Genomic DNA, 21734 nt, shown 5'->3' with positions numbered 1-21734 from the left:
GTCTCATGCCCATTACAACTGAGATATTTTGCCATCAGTTGTTTCTCAAGTCAGGTCAGAATCAGGGGATGCAGGAATTTTTTACTCAATGAGCATTTGTTGAACACCTACTGTTTTGAGTCAGGCTCTTTGGTACTGAACTTATGGACCTTGGTCTTAGAGAGAATGTTATGAATTTGACTTCAAAGTCAAGGGAAGCAAAAGTAAAAATAAATGAATGGGACTATATCAAAGTAAAAAGCTTCTGCACAGCAAAACATACCATCAACAAAACAAAGAGGCAACCAACCAAATGGGAGAAGATATTTACAAACAACACCACTGATAAGGGGCTAATATCCAAAATATACAAAGAACTCATACAACTCAACAACAACAAAATAAACAATCCAATTAAAAAATGGGCAAAGGACCTGAACAGACATTTCTCCCAAAAAGACATACAAACAGCCAACACATATATAAAAGGATGCTCAACTTCACTAGCTATTAGGGAAATGCAAATCAAATCCACAATGAGATACCACTTCATACCTGTTAGAATGGCCATTATCAACAAGACAAGTAATAATAAGTGTTGGAGAGGTTGTGGAGAAAAGGAAACCCTCTTACACTGTCAGTAGAAATGCAAATTGGTACAGCCACCATGGAAAACAGTTACGGAGGTTCTTCATAAAATTAAGAATAGAATTACCATTTGACCTAATCCAGAATCCTTCTTCTGGGTATCTATCCCCAAAACCTGAAAACATTTATCTGTTAAGATATATGTACCCCCATGTTTATTGCAGCATTATTCATGGTGGCCAAGACATGAAAACAACCAAAGTGTCCTTCGACAGATGATTGGATAAAGAAGATGTGGTACATATGTACATAAGAAAAGATGAAATACTGCTATTTGAGACAATATGGATGAATCTTGAGATTATTATGCTAAGCGAAATAAGTCAGAAAAAGTCGAGAACCATATGACTTCACTCATATGTGGAATATAAAACTGAAAGCAACAAAGGAACAAGACAAACAAAGAAACAAAATCTCACAGACAACAGTTTAGTGGTTACCAGGGGGTAAGGGAGAAAAAGGGTGGTAGAGGAGGGTAAAAGGGGTCAAATATATGGTGACAGAAGGAGATTTGACTTTGGGTGGTGAACAGACAATACAATATATAGATGATGTCTTATAGAATTGTACACTTGAAGCCTATGTAATTTCATTAACCACTATCACCCCAATAAATTCAATTAAAAAATTAAATATATAAAGCATGATTTCTGACTGAGACAGAATTAAACTAGAAATTAATAACAGAAACTTATATGGAAAATCCCCAAATATTTGGAAATTAAACACCTTTCCAAAAAAGAAAAATACTTTTTTAAAAGAAGAACCAGGCAAATATTAAGAAAAAGAAAGTGGGTATAGGAATAATACCGTCATATAAAACAGACTTTAAATCGGAAAGGATGAAAGCGGCCAAAGAGGGGTATTTCATAGTTAGGAAAGATCCAGTTTACCATGAAAAAATAACACACAGAAACCTTTATGCATATAATAACACGGCTTGGAAAAAGTATAAAGCAAACAATAATTGAAATATGAGAAGAAATTGATAAAGCTACAATCATAGTGAAAGGCTTTAGTATACCTCTCTCAATAGATAAATCAAATAGATCAAATATACAGTAGGATATAGATTATCTACATAACATAATTAACCAATTCAGTGTAATAGATATATAGAAAATTTGTGTTCATATAACAAGGACTATAAATTATTTCCAAACGCATGGAGCAGTCTTACAAACGAGGTATTCAGCAACAAGAAAATCTCAATAAATCTCAAGGAAAGCAGATATGATATAGGCACAACTAAAAGCAAACAGGAAGTAAAAATTAAAAACAAACTAGCCAAAATAAATTTGGAAATTTAGAAGTAGTATTCCAGATAATTCCTTGAATAAAGAAATCAAGATGAGAAGTAAAAATTTCTTCAGCAAGGAATGATATTGAGAGTACTGCATATCAAACCTGTGGGCTGTGGCCCAAGCAGTACTCAGAAGAATATGTATACCTGTAAAGCATTTCCTAGAAAAGTATTTAAAAAGACAACTCGAGAAGTTAGAAAAGAATTAAAGTCAAAATAATTTACATAATACTGATAAAAGCAGAGATTAATGAAATAAAAAATATGACAAAAATATACTTAATTTAAAAATCTGGTTCTTTTGGGGGTATCAATAATGTAGATAAATTTTGTTACTGTATATAAGAGAAGTGCCAAAGCAACAGAAACATCCTATGTTTCCAGATAGAAATGGTCAAAGTTGTAAAGATGCCACTTTTCTCCAAAGTAATCTACAAATTCAATGTTATCCTAATTAATATCTCAAGTGGACCTTGACAAAAGGTTTCAACGATTCATATAAAAGTCAATGAGTAATAATAGTCAATAAAAAATTTGAAAGACTACAACAGATAATAAGTGGTGTTCGCTATCTATTTGTCAAAAAAATAAAATTATTTCTCTAGTTTACATCATGCATAAAATTCAATTTCAGATGCATCAATGATCTCAGTGTAGAATTAAAAAGCCATACAGACATATGATTCACAAAGGAGAAACATGAATAGCCAATAAACATACTATTTGAAGGTACTCAGCCTCACTAGTAAACAGGAAAATGCAAGTAAAAACCATGAGGAATGTGGTATCAGTGTTTATCCATCAAATTGGCAAAAATCGAAGATAGATAATATCAACAGAGCACATGTGTGATAGAAACCTTTATACACTCTTCACAGGAATAATAATATAATAATCCTTTAGTGACTAGCAATTCGGCAGAATATATTTAAATTTTTTAATACCTGTAACGTGACTCCACAATTTAATCACTATACTCTGGATAAATACACATAAACTCAGAGAGAAATGAATATGGGTGTTCACTGTAACATCAGTCCTGTGAGTGAAAACAAATTAGGGTAGCTCCCTACAATGCAGTATTGTGCAACAGTTAAAAAATCATGAGTTAGAAAATGAACAACCTTTGAAAGACCTCCAAGACAATGAAAAGAGTAAGGTATACACACAACATGATGTCACTACGTAAATACATACCAAAAAACTATATATGTGTATATATACATATGCATGCATGAATGTATGTGTGTTCATTGAAAAAAGAGCTAACGATGTGCTAAACTAATATCCATGTTACCCCCAGGAACAGGACCTGGAATGAAAAAGATTTTGGTCAAGAAGGCCTTTCACTTGGTCTATAACATTTGATTTATTTTTAATAAGGAGAGTATACGTGACTCACATATGAGTATATGTGACATGTAATATGTGACTAATTAAAACCAATTTAAAAGATTACAAGGTAAAGAAGACATGGCAGTCAATAATAAGTTAGGATCCCCAAACTCAAAGAGCTGCTGGAATCCTGAGCAGGGCTGGGCTTCCACAAGCAAAGAGTAAAGGACTTCTCCTTTCCTTGACTGCTGTCCATTCAGACGCAACATATGGCCAGAGGGGAAAACAGAGCAAGCCGGGAGGAAGCAGCTGCCATTCCTGCCCCAAACGGCTGGCTCAAGACTCAAAAGCCCTGCTGGTGTTGCTCCGAGGAAAGCCCACGATGCCCAGAGGAGATTCCGAAGTTCAGAGGGCACTGCTGCAGAGCCAGAATCATTCATCAGAGCGAGACCAGCCCAAGGGCGGGCAGAAATGGAGAGCAGAGCAGATGTCACACACTGCAGGCTTGGCAGGTGTTGGATATCTAGGTGAGGATATTCAAAGCCTGACTCCACTCTGGCAGTTGTGTGCTCTGGTTAGAACTGCCCGGGGACAGCTCTGTCACCTTATTCTGTTGACCCCCTGCTTAACTTGCCACTTAACATTTTTTTGGCCTTGAATTCCTCTTCTCTAACATGAGATATTATGTCATAGGGTTGTTGTCATGATCAAACCAGAGCTGATATGAAAGCTCTGTTAAAGGATGAAGCATTACAAACAATCCCATTTAAATGGCTGGTGTTGACGGGCAGAGTAAATAGTATTTACAGACTGTTCCAGGGTCTGGCTCCTGGGGCATCTCCATCTGGGACTCTCCAAGTGATGGGATAATGGGACTATTGTGTTCACATAAGCCATGTTATTTGGGCACCAATCAGAACTCTAAAAAGTCTTTTGATACAAATTTTATCAATTCAGGTCTAATCTTCAGCACTGGGTGGGCAAATTCTCTGAGAAAAGTCAGACTGTAAATAGTTTCGGCTTGGCAGGTCACATGCTCTCCAGGCAGCTGCTCAACTTTGCCTTTTTAGCACAAAATTGCCATTGTCAATATGTAAATAAATGGGTGTGGCCCCTTCATCCTATAAAACCTTATTTACAAAATCAGGTGATGGGCCAGAGTTGGCCTGCAGGCTACAGTTTGCCAACCTCTGCTATAGCCAAACAAATCAGATGTAAACAGAAAAAATTATTCGAGTTAGATGCAATGGAAAAAGCTGTCAATTACAAAGCTGTTTTATACAGAGCAAACCTAAAGTGAGGCCAACATTCCAAGGGGCAAATCTGAACTTCTACCCCAGCCCCAGGGCCGTGATACTCTTTCTCTCAAACTGCATGTTCGCAACTATTAGTAGAGCCCATGATGAGCACCCACTGTCACTGTGCAGGCCACGCGCAGGGCCAGGCCCAAAGGGGGTGCCCAGGAAACATTTGTGGAATTTCCAGTGGCAGCATTTTAATGTCCAACCTTAGTGCTGAGCATAGGAATTAAAAGCCCTAAAACTCTTGGCAGAACTACTGTTCTAATGAGAGTGTCAGGTAAAAGGGCTGCTGACAGCTTCTGGACATGGGCCGCAGCTGCAGGCAGACTCAGCTCCCCAGCAGATCACAGGGAAGCTTGAGTTGCACAATGATCAAAGCTCACTTCAAGGTCAGATTCCTGCTGCCGGCAGCTAAGCAATGAAGGAAATACATCTGCCCCCTCAGCTGTATTCTTAGCCCGGAGCCTACAATCTAGTAAGTTAAGGGCCCAGAAAGGATGAATCACTCTTAAATACACCAGTTCATCTGGGTCCTTCTGCATCTTTCATCACCAGCATGGAGTTGCCCGCCCCTCTTGTCCCCCTGACCTCCCCCCACCCTTGAATCCCACTCTGGGCAACTCATAAAAACTTTCTGACTCATTCAAGAGAACTAGTTTCCTTGAAAGTATAAAAAAAGGAAGATTGCAGGAAAGTCGGAGCAAAAATTGGAGCAACAAGCCGCAAAGAAAGAGGCCATCAGAGGGGATGAACACAACCACAAGAGACAGCACCACACATGTGCGTAATGCTGGGCTGTTCTCAAAAGCACAGAACCACCAGCAAGGCCTGGGTTCCCACCCTCACACCCCCCAACCCACTGTCACCACACAGATCCCCATTTTCCTTACTTCTCAGTATGAATGTCATTCCAGAAATCGCTGACTTGTCAAGAGGCCTCCATCCTAAACAATGTGGCCTTTGCACGTACGCTTCGCCCACCAGCTGGAGCATGTGCAGGGCCCAGCGGGGTCCTCCCCCGGCGACTTCAACTTCTTCCCTATCCAGACCAGCTGCTAGCTTTGAAATAGGGCTCAGGTCTGGGACAAGTTTGCTGGGGCCCGTGCGGAATGCAAGGCTCTATGAACACATCATCACGGGACCATTTTAACCAGAGCAAAACCTGTGGCGGGTGACTAGTGACCACAGACTGCTCAGTAGGTGGAAGCAACCTTCATGTCAAGGTGTTTCGGCAAAACCTGATACAATCATTCCCTTAAGTGCACTCCGAGTTCAGAGGCTTCCTGGAAGGCACAGGAACTAGTTTTTCAGAGCCTCATTTATATTTGTGGTTTAACACCAGTAGTCTTGTCCTGCTAATTAGTCCTTGGACTTGAAAAGGGAATATAATACAGCCACTGAGGTACTTGCAGTAACCTGAAAATTAAGCTATTTGAGGCTTCTTTTATTTCCTGGTTGGAGGATCAGGTTAGGCTGTGTTTCCCAGACGTTTTATGTGAAGACTTACCCCACCCATTGATTAAAAAAAAAAAAAAATAGGAGTGGGTTTCATAGTCAAGTATATTAACCTCCCTCCTTGGACATTACAATGAATAATAAAAGAGTAAAGTAGTGTTGCCATTAAAAAATAAATAAAAGCCTGGTTAACTTTTAAATTTTAGTGTTTTTTAAATTGATTTATCAGAGAACCTTTTTTTTTTCACTTTTCTAAGAGTAGCTCACTTGGAGCTGCTGGATTTGGCCATAGAAAATGACAGTGAAGAAGAGTAACGCACTTTTAGTTGCCTGATTGTGAGCTGTACTAACCGCGAATGTACAGGGGATGAGGGGATGACCGAGTTATTTTCAAGATCTTTGGGTTTAAAAGGCATTCTCCACATAAAAATAAGCAGAAGCCCCCTCTCCTTTTTATTCCTAAAGTATAAAAATAAGCTAAGCATTATGCAGATTAAGAGCTAGAATTAATACGGCCCCCACCCACCAGTCACAGTAAACCACCGACATGTCCTTCCCCAGGCACGACACTTTCCCCTCCTCCCCACGCCTACTGAAGTTCTACCTGATTTCCAAGGCCCGGCTCAAAGGCAGCCTCCACTCAGGATCCCTCCATGTCACAATTACATCCTGAATGTGAAGAGGCCCCGGGACACCGACGGCAGGTCCTGCCTCCACGCTCACTCTGTGAGGCAACCAGGGTCCCTGCCCCAGCTTCCCAGTTTGTTAGAGGCAGACCTAGTGCAGAAAAGCAAGGACTCCTGGTGCCAGCCTCCTGGGTTTTCCACTACAACATACTAGGGGTATGAGAATTTCAACAATATGTTTGAAAACTAATGAATTAAACGATCCTACTGACTTCCTTTACATTTAGAATCCACAAAAGGTAGAGATGGAGGAGGGAGAATGGCATGGCGAGGGGAAATAGGTTCCCTATCTTCTGTGCATCAACCTGCCAAGCCAACCACCAACCCATGTCAGGGGGGCAAGAAGAGGCTCAGGCCTGCTATCCAGAGGCAATCCTTTACATAGCTGGGACTTCAGAGGAATTTCGCCAGCACCAGAGAAGCCACTGAAAGAAGGAGCCATTATCTAGAAAAAGGAAGACCCCAGGAAGAGAAAACTTGGAGTCTCCAAATATTTGAAGAGTCAGTCCCAGAGCACTAAAGAGACTTAAACTCCTTGAAGATGAGCCATGCAACCAGGTAAAACCCAAGTCTAGCACTCCAGACATGAACAAAAACAACCAGAAAGGACTGGACAAAAGAGAGGACAGACTTATTCTTAACAAAGTAATTTCTTAATGACAAGACAACTTCTCATGCCATTCTTCCCAAATCACTGTCAACTCCTTCTCAGTCTCATCTGCTGCCCCTATCTTGTACCCCCATGAACCCCTGGAGTAGTGTAAGACTCAGCTCTGGGCCCTGCTTTCTGCCCCTTCCTCTCATCTACTCTCCTAGTAACTTTATTCAGCACCACGATATTAAATACTCCTTGTGTAGACTAACGGCTCCCATATTTGAATTTCCAGCCCAGACGTCTGCCCTGAGCTACAGACATCTAAATCCAAGTGCTTTGCCTACATTCTATACTCTCAACATAACAGCCAGAATGACCTTTCAAAACACAAATCAAATCACAAATCACGCCACTGCTTCAAATCCTCCAGTGGTGTCCCAGGTGAGCGTCTAAGTACCACAGCCTGTGAGTCCCTACCAATCTGGCCCCATCTCCCTCCCCTGCTGCCCTCGTACCCCTTCCTCCAGCCAGCACACTCAACCACCCCATCCCCTGTCCCTGATGGACACATCAACTCCTTCCTGCCTCAGTACCTCTTGGAAGTTTCTTCCCGTGGTTCCTCACATGACTGGTCCCTCCCCATCTTTTAAGTCTCAATCCACATGACTATGAAAGGAAGAGGCCGGCTGCTTCCTCCCCAGGGGCGACTTTCTGTTTCATCACCCTATTTGTCTCTTGCAGAACACTTCCCACTATCCACAATTATTTATTTCTTATATAGTCTCTGTCTCCCCCAAGTAACTGGGAGCTCCACAGAACAGGGCCTTTCAGTTCTGTGTGCCCAGTTTCTGGAACAGTGCCTAGTACATAAGATGTGTTCAATATATTTGAAGAATAAATGAATGGACCACATTGTTAGCTCTTGGCATGAAAGGGGCTCTCTTGAAAGGTAGTAAGCGCCCCATCATTGATAGGATGAACATGTGGTGTGCATATTGCAGACGGGTCTGAAGCCAGGTGGGATGGAGCAGAAGGATGGACCGTGTGACCTTCCAGGGTGCTGCCAATGTTGGGAGTCTACATGTGTGTCGATGATTGCATTCTCAGAAGGCTTCCTGCCAGACACCCTTCTCTCACTGAAAACCAACATCTATGATCTCAGGCCACATCATGGCTGATCCCTGCTCCTGAAATACAAGGGATACTTCCTCGACTTTGGTGAGATACTGGGATGCAATTTAAATGTTTTAAAAAGTAAAGACTGAGCTTCAGGGACAATATGGTTCAGACAGAGGTTTGAATGAGCATTCTGAATTAGCTCCTGGCTGTTGGCATCTGCTGAGAAATTTGAAGGGTTGAAACATCAGCATTATGACACTACATCCCTCCCCTTGGACCTCCCTCGCCTACCAGGGCTTCGGCATCCCACAAGGGCCTGTAAAATCAAGAGCCATTACTTCGGCAGAGATTGTGGGTTGGCCCAGGGAGCCACAAAGATTTTAAATTACAAACCATGAACCCATAAATGCAGAGAGCCTCCTGTGTTTTCTAAAACCTGACCAAAACCTGAGCCACAGACAAGGAAATGGTCTAATGCCCTTGACGAAATGACAGCACCACTGAAGGGATAAGTAAGATAAGGGAGAGGGGCCTTCAGGACTTGGGGAGGAGTCTTGGTGCACCCCTACGCCCAGATCTCAGCCAGAGACGCTTGGATCTTATTAGTTTGAAAACCAAGGCTCCAGGAACCGGCCTCATTGGTCTTTAGATGGGTGTCCGCTATGTGGATGCTACATGGGCCCCGCCTGCCATGCCCTGACACTCCACTTCCTTAATCAAGGCAGAGAGAACCTATTTGTTATTCAATACTAATTTCCTAACATAAAAATATCGTTTATAGCCATTTTCTGATTGAAAATAAAAGATATAAGGAAAATGAGTAAGAGAGCAGAGAAAAAGAAAACAACAGAAATGACAGAATCCCATGACCCAGGATAATCATTGGAAATATATCAGTGTGTTTCTACGTTGCAAGATTTCTGATATATTCTGCCTTATAAATGCTGTGGACAGTTATTCCAACGTGGCATAAACAGACATTTAAGGAATATGTATAAGAAAGAGCAGGTCTAAATGAAATTATAGAAATTAGAAGCGAATCCATCTGCACCAAACTCCTTCCTCGGGTCTAGAAGGACCGATGGGCTGGCCTGCTACACCATCCCTCACTCTCTGTTCCCACTGCTCCGGCCTGCCCTCTGCTCTTCAGCTCTGCCAGGCTCCTTCGCCGGCAATCTTGCCTTTGATGGTCCCTCTGCCTGGAATCTCTGTGAAACGTTCATATAGCCAACTCCTGGTCATCTGCAAGGAGTCACTCCTCCAAGAGGTCTCCACTTCCCACCCCAATCCCTCTTTATCACCTGCTTTATTCTCTTTGTAGTTTCTACCAGTGCCCCCAAATTATCCATGTCCATTGACTGTTTCGCCCAGAAAAAATAAGCTCTTATTCTTGTATCCTCATAGCCTACAGTGGTATCTGGTACGTGGCAGGTGTTCAAAAAATAGTTGTGAGTGAAAGGACAGAGGGAGAAAGGCAGGGGAGGGAGGCAATCCTGAGACGGGAAGTTCATGATCAAGGAACTAAGAGAAGGCTGAAATTCCAAGACGAAAGGGAGGAGATTTAATGGGAAACAGGAATAGATCATTCCGATAGATTTCTATGGGCCTTAGTACAGATTTTCATCCGAAGATTAAGACCAATGAGGGGGACCCTGAAAGGTTTTAAATCAGGGCTAATATGATTAGATTTGGATTTTTAAAAATATCACTCTGGATTTGATATGAAAAATGAGTTACAAGGGAGCAAGAAGGTTAGGAGTTCGGAGGCTGCTGCAGTGGCTCTGACAAATGAGGAGGCATGGCAATGGCTGTGGCAATGACGAATGATGGCCTGTGGGTCCTATGATGACCCTGAGGAGGGGCAGAGAAGGACACAGGACAAGGCAGACTCTCGATGTTTATTTGCTGGCTGGTGGAGCAGCATTCACCAAAATACTAGAAACTGGCAAAGGGTTTATTTGGGAGGACGATGGATACTGACTGGCTCGGGGGTGCCTCTGAGACACCCCAGTGGAACACCTAGTAGATACCTGGATATGTGGGTCTGGAGTTCAAAAGAGAGGTCTGGTTTGGAAGAAAACAAAGATTCAAGAGATATCATGAAACAATAAGGCTGCATCAATGTCTAAAGAGGTGGGAAAGAGAGAGAAGTCTAAGGATTCTCCAGTTTCTGAATGGGTCACTATGAGAACGGTGCTGCTGCTGCTGATGGAGCCTCGGATACAACAGAAAGGACATATTTGAAGAATCCTAAATCTGCTCTGAAATTGCACAGGAGCCAACAGAGCTACTGCAAAAGATTATGATTGGTTATGGGGGGAGGGAGGGTGCTCAAAGCATTGGAGAGAAGTCTTTTAAGCCAGGCTTCCTGGGAGGTGCTGGCTATTAAATTTCTATGAATTGGAAAGTCATGCATCTCACCCGGCCAAATGGCTACATTCTCAGCTTCCCTTGTAACTAGGTGTGGCTGTGTGACTAAGTTCTAATAAAAGATAGAAACAAGTGTGTGTTCTACCTGGGGGGATTGCATTAAAAGGGAAGGGGACGTATTCTTCTCCTCCTTTCTCCACCCTAATGCTTGAAGCATGGATGAAATGGCTGGAGCTTTAGCAGCCTTTAGGTCCATGAGGATGAGGGCCAAACCCAACAGATGGCAAAGAAATACTCGAGGAAGTCTGACAATTTCATGAAACTTTCATACCTCTCTTGGGATTGCCTACTTTCAGCCTTCTGTGAAAAGAAAAATAACTATTGTATTTATTTAAGCCACTGTCATTTGAACATATTCTGCTGTATGCAGTGAATCCTAATTCTAATGGGAAGACTACTGGCTGGTCTCCCATGTCCCCTGCATTGCTTTCTCCTTGCTTTAGGTCATGTCATCTTCTTGATAGGGACTATGTTCCTTCTTGCTATATTTACTTAAATCCTGCCCATCCTTTGAAGGATGGATGAAATTCCACCTCCCACATGAGACTTCCCTTCCACTTCCTCCCCTGAACTGCCTGCCCCCCACTCCTTGGGCATCTGGCCTAAGCTGCCCTCACATTGATGATCTCTCTGCACTTATCTCCTCACTCCTCAAAGAAGATCAGGATCACCAAGGGCAAGGTCCGTATTTTCCAGGTCCTTGTATTCCCGGGGCCCAAGAGGCAGTCAATACAAGGTCACAATTAATATGCCCCTAGTAAGCCTCTTTCACCTCTACCTGCAGCCAAGATCAAGAAGGAGTCAGAAAGTACGTCAATAAATTCTGAAAATGGGAAGGCAAGCAGAGTTGAAGGCAGTTTGTAAGAAATCTAAAACTACTTCTAATATCAAAAGGCAGTTTGGGAGAAAGATCTAATATGCTTCCTTCAAACTGTATAACAGATGCTGGACTGCCATACAGTTAACCTGGCAAAGGGCACCATTCATATAAAAAATAAAGGGAACGGCAATCCCCAGAGATGTGTAGTGTCACGGCCCCACACATACAAAAATGAGCCCCCTTTAGTAAAAATAACAAGTTGTGTCAACTAATGTATTTTCATATAAACCCTTGCAATATATTCTGCATAGATTAAAATCAATAACAAATTACTTCTGATTACTCAAATAAAATGTATGTTTCAAGCATTCTAAGAGCAAATTCAGACCAAAGTAAATAGTTTGCAACTGATACATTTCATTGGTAAAGGCAGTTTATTTTTTTCTAATTATATATTTTTTTCACCTTATTGTCTACCACAGAAAATGTTAAACCCACTCACAAAGGCAACGAAGGCCCAGAGAGTTCACCCCCATCAGAGTCAAAGTTTGTAACACATCCTGACCCATCAGGAAGATGTCAGCAGAGACAACGACACTGGAGAAGCTGAAACGGAAACTTCTAACTTAGTTTATAAACCCAAGACCAAATTACTCCAGCTTGTTTAAGGGCATGTCCAGATTTCCTCAAAATGCCCTTGTCATGAGAGCTGAGAAGGCAGCTGTGGAAGAGAACGCACACTCTGGGGTCCCCACAGAAAACAACCATGACTTAAAAAAAAAAAAAAAAAATCATCATAAATAAACCCTAGAAGATGAGTTTGGCACAGAAAGAGCCAGTTAAGAGATAAGCTTCCTGATTGAAATAACACTCATGCGTGAAAGAGATCTGCTTCTTGCGTGGAATAACAGCTATTCATAACTGGGGAAGTTGCAGAACGCAAGTCAATGCAGGCCATGAGGAAAATAGTATTGCTTTCCTTCCTGCAGACAGTGTGAGCACAGTTTAGATAGCTGTTCCTCTGCTGCCTTATTTCTGTTGAAACCCAGCTGGATTTCAGTATGTCTGCCAAAACTGCCCCCTTCCGGGCTGAAAGAGTCCAAGATTCCATGCCAACCCCGCATGGCCAGACGCCACTTGGGAACTGTGCCTGTGGACACTGCCTGGCCTCAGGGAAAGCCAGCCTTTCAGGCTGAGTCACCACTTGTGACCATCAGGTGTCAGTGCTAAGTGCGGAGACTCCCATCCTGAGTTTTCAGGGCATTTCAGCAGGCCCTAAAGGGGGAGACACTGGACGCAGTGGCTTTGGGGACGAGCAATGCTGTCTCATTCTCAGGTACTTATGAGCACTTCATTTACTTGGTTGACAACTCACCATGCAACCTCTAGGAGCTTTCAATTCAATATCCTTCATACACTCAGACAAAAGATTAAGGACCGCTTGCTTCAGTAAGGACTGGGCCTTGCTTTTCTCCCCCCAAGAAAAGTGGAAACATAAAACAGGGCTTTCTACTCCTCACTTGTCCTCCACACATAAACTACCAAATGACTATTCTAGCAGTTTCTCTTTACCCTGAGGTTTGAGATATTTTGTTTGTAATGCTTCAGTGGCAGTGTGAGTGAGTGCTATCGGGTGCGGAGCCCATAGGAGGCAAAGCCCAGCAAAGAAACCGGATTGTGCAAATCCAGAACTAAGGGCCACTTCACTGCCTGCTTTGCTGAGCTGGATCTAAACTGGTTTCTTTCATCGGGTGTAGCATCTTCAACAGAAATATTGGACTGATGAGTAGCTGCAGCCACATTGAAAGCTGTACTTTATTGGTCTTTTAAACCCAGGATGGCAGCAAAACACTGTCATTCTACACCTACTCCCCTCTCCAGGCTGGACACATCCTTTGGAACATGGGACTGTGCCGAGGCAGGCTCACTGTGTCCTCAATACCAAGCGCTGTGGCCCCTTCCAGGGTCCTGTTGCCACGAAACACCACCCAGCCACCAAAAAGAATGCATATCCTATTGACCTTGGCCTCTCCACATCTAGACACAAGGCACCCTGCTGAGCACACGCTTTCCCCTCTGAGAACTTGAGGCATCTAGCGGGTGCTTCCGCTGTCAAATATTCCCTTAATTGGAATCCAAGTGAGCCTGGTTTCCAATACCTTACAAGCAAACATGCTGAGGGCGTAGGGAGAAACACAATCTTCTGATTGAGAGACTCTCTCAGGCTCAGCTGAGGGTTTTGCAAATAGCTTCAAGTCCCCATCTTATACAAAGAAACCCTCAAAGGTTTTGATGCTAATGGCATTACTAAGTCCCAAGATCTGGAAAGGCAGTCTTGTAACTGGGGGACCAAAAGCTGGCCCCAAAACTATCCTTGGGACAGCCTCAGAGTCACTGCAACAGAAAGAGGCAGGATGTTTCTGGAGAGAGACAGCCACCAAACCAAAAACAGCAGTTGGATTGAAGTTCCAATGGGGTCTACCCAAGGTTTTGGCATTATGCTACCTTTATTGCTTGTGTCCACATTTCTTTCCTCACAAGAAGCATTGCGCTAAGTGACAAGGGGGAACTCAAGGGCATTTCTCTAGGTAGAGAGAATGTACCATGATACCCAAGATCTTAGCCAGTGAAACTACCGTTCCACTTCTTTCTTCTTAATTCATAGCCCTGTCACATTCCACCCCACCCCAGTAAAAACTTTCAAGCTCGTGTCTTCTAAGAATAAGTGCTTGCAGGTCTGGACTGAAGAACGCGTTACAGATACATGACAAGCTTGTGGAACAAAAAAGTCAGTCTCACCGTTTGTTGATGATGAGAAACAGTGACGGACGTTGCCTGCGGAAATGCTACAGTTCTGCCAGAGGTCGGTCGCATGTCCATGGCCCTCGAGCCATTGCTAGAAAGAACCAGACATCCTAAATCAGGTGAGGTAGTGAGGAGTGAGGGAAAGGTGGGAGAGAAGACCAAGGGAAGGTGAAGGGCAGCCTCTCAACCTGCCCACCTGGCGTGCCCCTGCCCTGCCCAGTGTTGCCCAGCCAGAGGCCACAGTGATGCTGGAGAAAGGAGAGAGGCGGTGGTCTGGCTCACACATCGTATTAAGGGGATGGCCAGTGTTTTGCAATTGAAAAGCACTTTGTAAATGGAAAAGTACCACATATACATGTTATTATGTACAGAGGTGTGTACTATAGTAGAAGGAGCCATGGACTCAATCCAGGACACCTGCATTCAAGCCATCTCTCCTCCCTGGATCTCCTGGGTGTCATTCCCCAAGCCACCACCTCTCTAAGCCTTTTTCTTTACTTACTAGAAATCCTATTAATCTGACAAGATTACCAGGCCCATTAAAATGTTATAAAATGCTTATAAAGAATAAGCATTTATCATTTATTAATCCTGAACATAATTATTTCTTGCACTGATATAATGATTTCTCAATCTTTGAAACTGACGCGAATATCATGCCTGGGACTTGCCTTATATTAAGAAGTTAAAGCCACAGTCACCTAACTGCCTGAGTCTGAGCTCATCTTCATAGACCAGAAAAAAAAAAGGTCCAAAATCTAATCTACTTGATGCTTGAGCGTAACTCAAGTTATCCTGATGGCCTTGCCTGTTCATATAGTGGAAACTTTACTAAGAAGGTGCTGGGTCCATTTCATAAAGCAGACCTGGGACTGTGAACTCTGCTGAAAAAGCCAATTTTAACTTTCCAATCTCAACTCCTAAAGTGTGTTTTGTGAACTAAGCTGCCCACTTGATCTACGACATTAAAAAAAAAAAGCAAATCTTCATAAATAACTCTCTTCCTTTCTCAACAAACCCACCTCAAGAAAAAAATACTAACCAATTTTATCAAATGAAGGTCTAGGGGGCCCTGGAACTTCCCTGAAGTTACTGGGCTTAAAGAGAGGCCTGTGCAGCTAAACTAGTCTAGCGATTGCTTCCTTCCTACTCCTGAATCTGCTGTGGTTTTCTCAAAACTGAAAAGAGGCAGATTGCCAGGAACTGCAGAACGCTCTGGGACGTCTGAGACTTCTCGTCTGCAAATAACCATGCAGTCGTGAACTACTGTAAAGGGGGCACAGATGGAATCACACCACCACCACCACGACCACACCAGCACTGGCTGCCCCGCCTGCCCCCGCTGACCGCCGGGCACTCACACTGACGATCGTGGACACGAACAGCAGCACCAGCACTGCGACGTGGAGGACAATGATACCCAGCAACAGGAGGAGCATTCTGGCGGCAAGTTCTGCTCAGCGGAGTTTCTGCCTGCCAGGAGAGAGAGCGGAAACTGGACGTGAGGCGGGAGCGAGCAAGGGCGAGAGAAGCGCGGAGGAAGGGTCCCTGCGCTCACGGAATGCTTGGGACTGGCGCGGCGCCCGCCTGCTCCGCCGGGGTGGGGGCGCTTCACGCCCGGCGGCTGGCCGAGAGGGGGCAGCAGCCGACCGTAGGATCCCCACCCAGCAATCAGCCGGGCCCGCCTGCGACAGAACATCTTTGCTTTTGGAACAAAACAAGTGGTAAGTCACCCCAGTAGTAGGAGAGGTTTTTCCAGAGTTGACGAGCAGAGGCCACATCCCGCCTCCACCCACCCCGGGCGCCTCCCAAGACAGCCCAGCTTGGGGAAGGGGGCAGAAGGGGGAGAGCGCAAGTTCCCTTATGGAGTGGAGGTACGGGAGAGGGGATGGGCGCCCAGATTTCTGAGAGAGGCCTGGGGACACCAGGAGCAGGCTGTGAAGGAAAGCGCGCGGCTGGGAGCTGGTTTCCCAGATCCCCGCGCGCTCCGCATTCCGTTAGTCTCCAAGTTTCCACCCAGTTCTGCCAGCACCGGGGAGCCGTCCTACACCCAGCTCAGCCTGCCAGAGACACTGGTGGCTCCGGAGAGAGGCACAGAGCCAGGGGAGTATAGGGAGGAAAGAATGGCCCGAGAGAGTTTACGAGGACCCTGCTCTTCCCGCCCACTGTGCGCTTTACCAGGCAGCCACTGCGGGCGGGGCCTCCACTCCCCGGCCAGCCCCTCGTAAGCTCGCCCTGGGAGCCCTGCGGCTCCCCAAGCCGCGGACCCGGGACACTACCCCGTCCAGCCTCCGCGCGGCAGGGCACAGGCACAGGAACCTGGATGGAGGGGAGCAGATGTCCTGCGGGAATTAGAGGCGGCGGGTAAAGGGTTGGGTCCCAGGAGAATTGCATCCGGCCAGAGAAGGCGGGACATCTTCTATTCTCAATTGTGCGGTCCTCGCCCCTCATTTTACAGGCTTTGGGGAACTGAAGACCAGGTTGTCCTGTTAGAGGATATGTAAAGCTGTGAGACCAGCTGCGGCTTTGGGGACCATTTCAGGACGGAGTCTTGGGCCAGGGCGACGTTTCATAACTGGGTTTTTGAAAGTACCCAATCCGAGGCCCCTCCGTATCCCTCCATAAGAAACATATTCAGAGAAACCCAGGAATGTACAGAAAGAAATAAGCACGGTTTTCTGGTGTCTCCCAGAAGATTTAAATAAATCCAGTGGCTCCTAGTGCCGGAGAGGAGCAAAAGGCGGATGATCGGGGATATCGCTCGAAAGTCGGGAACCTCAGAGGTCCAGTATCCCCGGGACGTCCACCTCAGGGGCTGCTGTGCCAATGAGTCCCCGAGCAGACGTCTCTCCAGCGAGGCAAAACTGCTCCGCCCCTCCCCGTATCCCGACCCCATATCCCTTACGGTATACAGACCGTAGGGCATTCTACATTGTATCCCTCCAAGCCCCGTAGGTACCGAACCACGGTCTGTCTGTCCGCGCCCGGTACAGAAGGCTCGGGGACCGGGCCATCCCCAAGCCCGTGCCTGCTTCGCGCTTTCTGGCACCATTGATAGAAGATGCCCACATTTCTCCTCCATCTCCTCTACTTTCCCTACCAAAGTACTTACAGCCCAAAGGGATAGCTGTCCCCGACCCTCAGAATGGCCTCAGACACAAACTCGATGCGTTCACTTGGCTGCTGGTGTCCCCAAAGACAGCTGCGCTGCGGTGCTGCGGGCGCCAAGCGAGGGGGCAGAGGGAGGCTCTCGGCGTTCCCCTTTAACGGGAACAACGCCCTGTCTGCGTCGCTGCTATAGGGTGTGTCCCCGGGTCAGCGTGTGCAGGAGGGCGGGACTCAGGGAGGAGAGAGGGCAAAGGCGGCGGGCGGGGGTGGAGGACAGGAGACAGTTACTCGGCCTTAAATGCGCCTCAGGAGAAAGTCGATCACTGCAAAACCGCTGCGACTTTTACTCTAAACTGGGAGGCAGCTGAGCTTTCTTACCTAAACTTCCCCTGACTCAGCCGAGTTCACGGAGACCAAGCGTTGAACAATAAACTGGCCCCTCCGCCCCCTCAGCCCATGTGGGAAAAGCCATCCAGAGGTGGCCCCGCGGGAGCCCAGCGCTGGGCTTCGGGGGACGCACCCAAGCGAACTGACGCCACGGGGACCGAGGCTCTGGATTCCTTTCCTGCGGGCAGGGGGGTGGGGTGGGGAGGGAGGCGGGGAACTGTCACTTCAGCGCTGGAAGACGTCTCTTTCCTCTAGTGTCCTGGCGCACCTGGCCTGTCCTGGCCTCTTAAGTGGGCACATCTGCACCACGAGAGTCCGCACTAGCAGTGTCTGCACCCATGCCGTGTTGCCGCGTGTTGGGTTCCTAGGATGCCCTGCTTGGGTGAGAATTAGGGGGTGGACACCGAGTCCTATCAACTAACTATAAGACAGCGAGTCCTGGGGTCCAGCTCCTCCTAGCCTGAGCAAAACCAGACCACAGGCGGGTATGCTCCAGGAGAAGTTTGTCTGGCTTGGCTCCCAGCCTCGGCTGGTGTCCCTGGCCACGAGGTGGGGAGTTGGCCATTTGAGGTGGAGGAAAAGCAGCCAAGGAAATCAGCTGATTCATAGCTGCCTGAACGTGGTCCGCCCAGAGTCTCTGGGAGAGAGGCTAGCCCTTCCTGGGCGTGGTGCACATGTGCCCAAAGAAGATGCTCTGGCAGGCCAGCCTAGGTACGTGATGGGGAGTTGGAATGTGGATGTTAAACGTCGTTGCCGATGACAATACAGTTCATAAGTTCACACACACACACACACACACACACACACCCCTACCTGCTAGTGTTCTGTGTCATAAAACCTCATCACTCTAAATGATTCAAATCATTCCACACTATTTTACTATTTGAAAATTGCTGCTTATTGTAGCAAATTGTATATTCTTATCTTTAAGTGAAAATAAGTTATTTGAAAACTTCTGCAAAGAACGGTCTTTTAAAAATTGCAATATTGTCAGATTAAAAAGAAGAATCCTTGTAAAAATTTTTATTCGATGCCCATTATATGGCAGGCACTTTAGCAGGGCTTTACATGTAGTCTGTGAGAGGTGGTATGGTCCAGTGGTTAGGCACTGTAGCTCTGGGCTCAGGCAAAGCTAATTACCCTGCTTACTCCGGGTTTAGGAATTTGGGCAATTAGCTGAGCTTCGGTTTTCTCTCTGCAAACAGAACTAATAATGCCTATTTTAAAGGGTGTGAACTAGTTAGTGAGCATAGTGTCTAGAATATAATAAGGGACCAGTGCCAAGTAAATTGTCACCATTCTTATTGTGATATCACATTTTACCTTCACAAGACAAGCCTGACTGTCCCTGAACTCAAATAGCTTATAATTCCCATCGGCTGAAAGCACATGTACAAGGAGAATGACTAAAGAAATGAAAGTGTCTTCTCTCCTCTCTGGGTCATTTTATAGGTCAGGTTTGCCCTAGGAATTATTGCTTTTCTTTATGCCATTCAGACTTTTATTTAACTAATATTTATGTGGTCACTATGTACCCAGTACTATTCTAAGCACTTTACAAATATTAGCATATTTAACTCAAGATTTTCTTTCTCTTCCTTTTTTTTTCCCAAGTAAACTTTTAAATGGAGTATTCACACCTAGAAAAGTGCACACATTGTAAGGCACAGATCATTTCTTCCTTTCTTTTGAAACTAACCAATAATCAGGTCACAACCACAACATGGGCTGAGGGAAGTGTGAACCCATCTGTACTTCACTGTCTCACTATCTCCTGCCTGCTGGGTTCCCAGTGATGGAGGACGAAATGCTTCTCAGTGCAGTGCTGCCAAGCTCAGCCACACCCAGCGCTGGCCAGGGCTCCTCTACAGGTGGAAGCTTCTCTCTAACCTGCTTACCAATGTGAGATCACCTGCCAGCTGTGCGCGCAGAGCTGGTTCCCACCAGGTAAAGGGCATCTGGACCCTCTGATCCCTTCAAATCTGAATGTATTGGGCTTTCTAGATCCTCTCAGAAGGTCTTTCTCGCCACCCTAGCCAGAGTTTATATCCAGCTCTTAACCAAGGATTTTAAAAATTCCCTGACTCTCTAGTCAATTCCAACACAAACGCACTATCTCCACTGCAGTCCTTTCATTTGCGGTTTGCAGGGGGTGGGGGATTGGGCAACACGCTATAAAGCATAAGCACACACCACCCAGAGGCACAGTTTGCAATAAAACTCACCAGGTCAAACAGTGTAACGCCTTCCTCCAAACGGCTTTCTCTGCAGTCAAATACAAGGGATGCAAAGGCAAGGCCCTCCCCACAGGGCAGCAGAGAGGCCAGCAGCCTGCAGACCAAGCTCTGGTGTTTCTAACCAAGCTCCCCGAGATGTTCCTGGTGGTGCTCCCTGTCACTGAAAGCCACACCAGGCGTCTTTCCAGTTTATTCAGGGGCTGGTCCAATGCTGGGATATGTCATGGTGGCCTGAGAACATCTCAGCCTCTACTATTTAAAGAGACAGTGCGCAGCTTTGTGTACTTTCCAGAACACAGTGATCCCAAGAGGCCCTGCAGGGCATGGAGAACATGAAATCAACAAGGAGAGGAGCTTTGGGGATGCCTAAAACCTGTGATGCCAAGGCTATTCCCTGGAAGTGCCAGCCTACGTAATAGCAAAGGGGTGTCCTGGGTTCTTGGTGCCCTCTCCTCACTTTCCAGTGAATTCTGCAAAAATGAAATACACTATGTGAAGGGTCTGTGTCCACAGTGTTACCTGTACAGATAGCTTTCACTTTTAATCAACAACATCATTTTAAGGAGTTCAAATATTGCACAGATCATCTCTGTAGCATCACCCCAGGGAACCAAACGTCTCAAAGTCACACATGAGGCCCACTTTAACACCAGCTGGAAAAGGGCCTCGGATGTCTTCCTTGTCTGTCTAGACCCCACTCGCTGCATCACACTGGCAGCATATTAGAATGAAACTTGGGGAAATGGATTCTTCCGGCTCTGTCTTTCTTGTGCCCTTAATTGAGTCATTATTAAATGTTGACCTTCATGAGGTAATTCAATTCAAGTAAACACACCTCTATTGAAAACTTTCTAACCTGTCAGGCAGGATAGCCTGGAAGAGCAACTGAAGAATTATGGAGAGGTAGACAAATGAAGGCATGGTATTCTTCAGGCTCTTTGCAGCTTATACTCCTTACAGCTCAAAAAGAGTCCTCCATCTTAAAGCAAGTTTTCTTGGGTGGAAACTCCAAGACAGGGGATTTTATTTTATTGAATGCGTTTCCTGAAATTCTGGCAATTTCCCCACCTCTTACGTCAGGGGTCCTCAATCTGGAATGCCCTGGAGTTTGGGGAAGTGTCCTTGACCCCAGACACTTTATGTTTTATTGGGCTCCACAGTCAGCAGGGTGGGAAGGGTGGTCCAAATGACCCTCTCCCCTGTTCTGCACCCAGTCAGCATTTCTAGTACCAGTGAAATAAGTTAGCCTTTATCCCTTTGAGTAAGTTATTTTTATTTTTCCCAACAGTGGTTTTCAGTCCTGACTGCTTGTTAGAATCACCTCAGAGCTTTGCAAATGGCCTGTCCTAGGCCTGTGCCACAGGCAGCCGCCATGCTGGTGTGGGATGGGGCTCAGGTGTGGGTAATTTTTAGCATTCCCCAGGATCGTCCAGTGTCCAGCCAAATTGTCATATGTTGTCAGTTGGTTCCTGGTTTCCCTCCAGCTGCCTACTGCGGTGGAGCCTAAATCGAGGTAAAGCCCAGTA

General features: G+C 45.5%; 1 protein-coding gene across 2 annotated transcripts in view; it reads right to left on the bottom strand.

Annotated features, from left to right (window-relative positions):
- The window catches only part of PMP22 (peripheral myelin protein 22), a 32244-nt gene extending 11864 nt beyond the window's left edge, over positions 1-20380 (bottom strand). Inside the window, exons 1-3 of one of the 2 annotated variants that reach the window (XM_019712528.2) lie at positions 20197-20380; positions 15838-15949; positions 14471-14567 (exon numbers count right to left, since the gene is read on the bottom strand). In XM_019712528.2, coding sequence (XP_019568087.1) covers positions 14471-14567; positions 15838-15915 — 175 coding nt within the window. In that variant the 5' untranslated portion in view covers positions 15916-15949; positions 20197-20380. Of the gene's footprint in view, positions 1-14470; positions 14568-15837; positions 15950-17588; positions 17752-20196 lie in introns of those variants that run through there. The other variant, XM_019712527.2, reaches the window with a different exon arrangement.
- Positions 20381-21734: the final 1354 nt, after the last annotated feature.

Source organism: Rhinolophus sinicus, linkage group LG15 (genome assembly GCF_036562045.2).
Source record: "Rhinolophus sinicus isolate RSC01 linkage group LG15, ASM3656204v1, whole genome shotgun sequence".
Lineage (NCBI taxonomy): Eukaryota > Metazoa > Chordata > Mammalia > Chiroptera > Rhinolophidae > Rhinolophus > Rhinolophus sinicus.
This window is presented reverse-complemented; position numbering and strand designations above follow the sequence as displayed.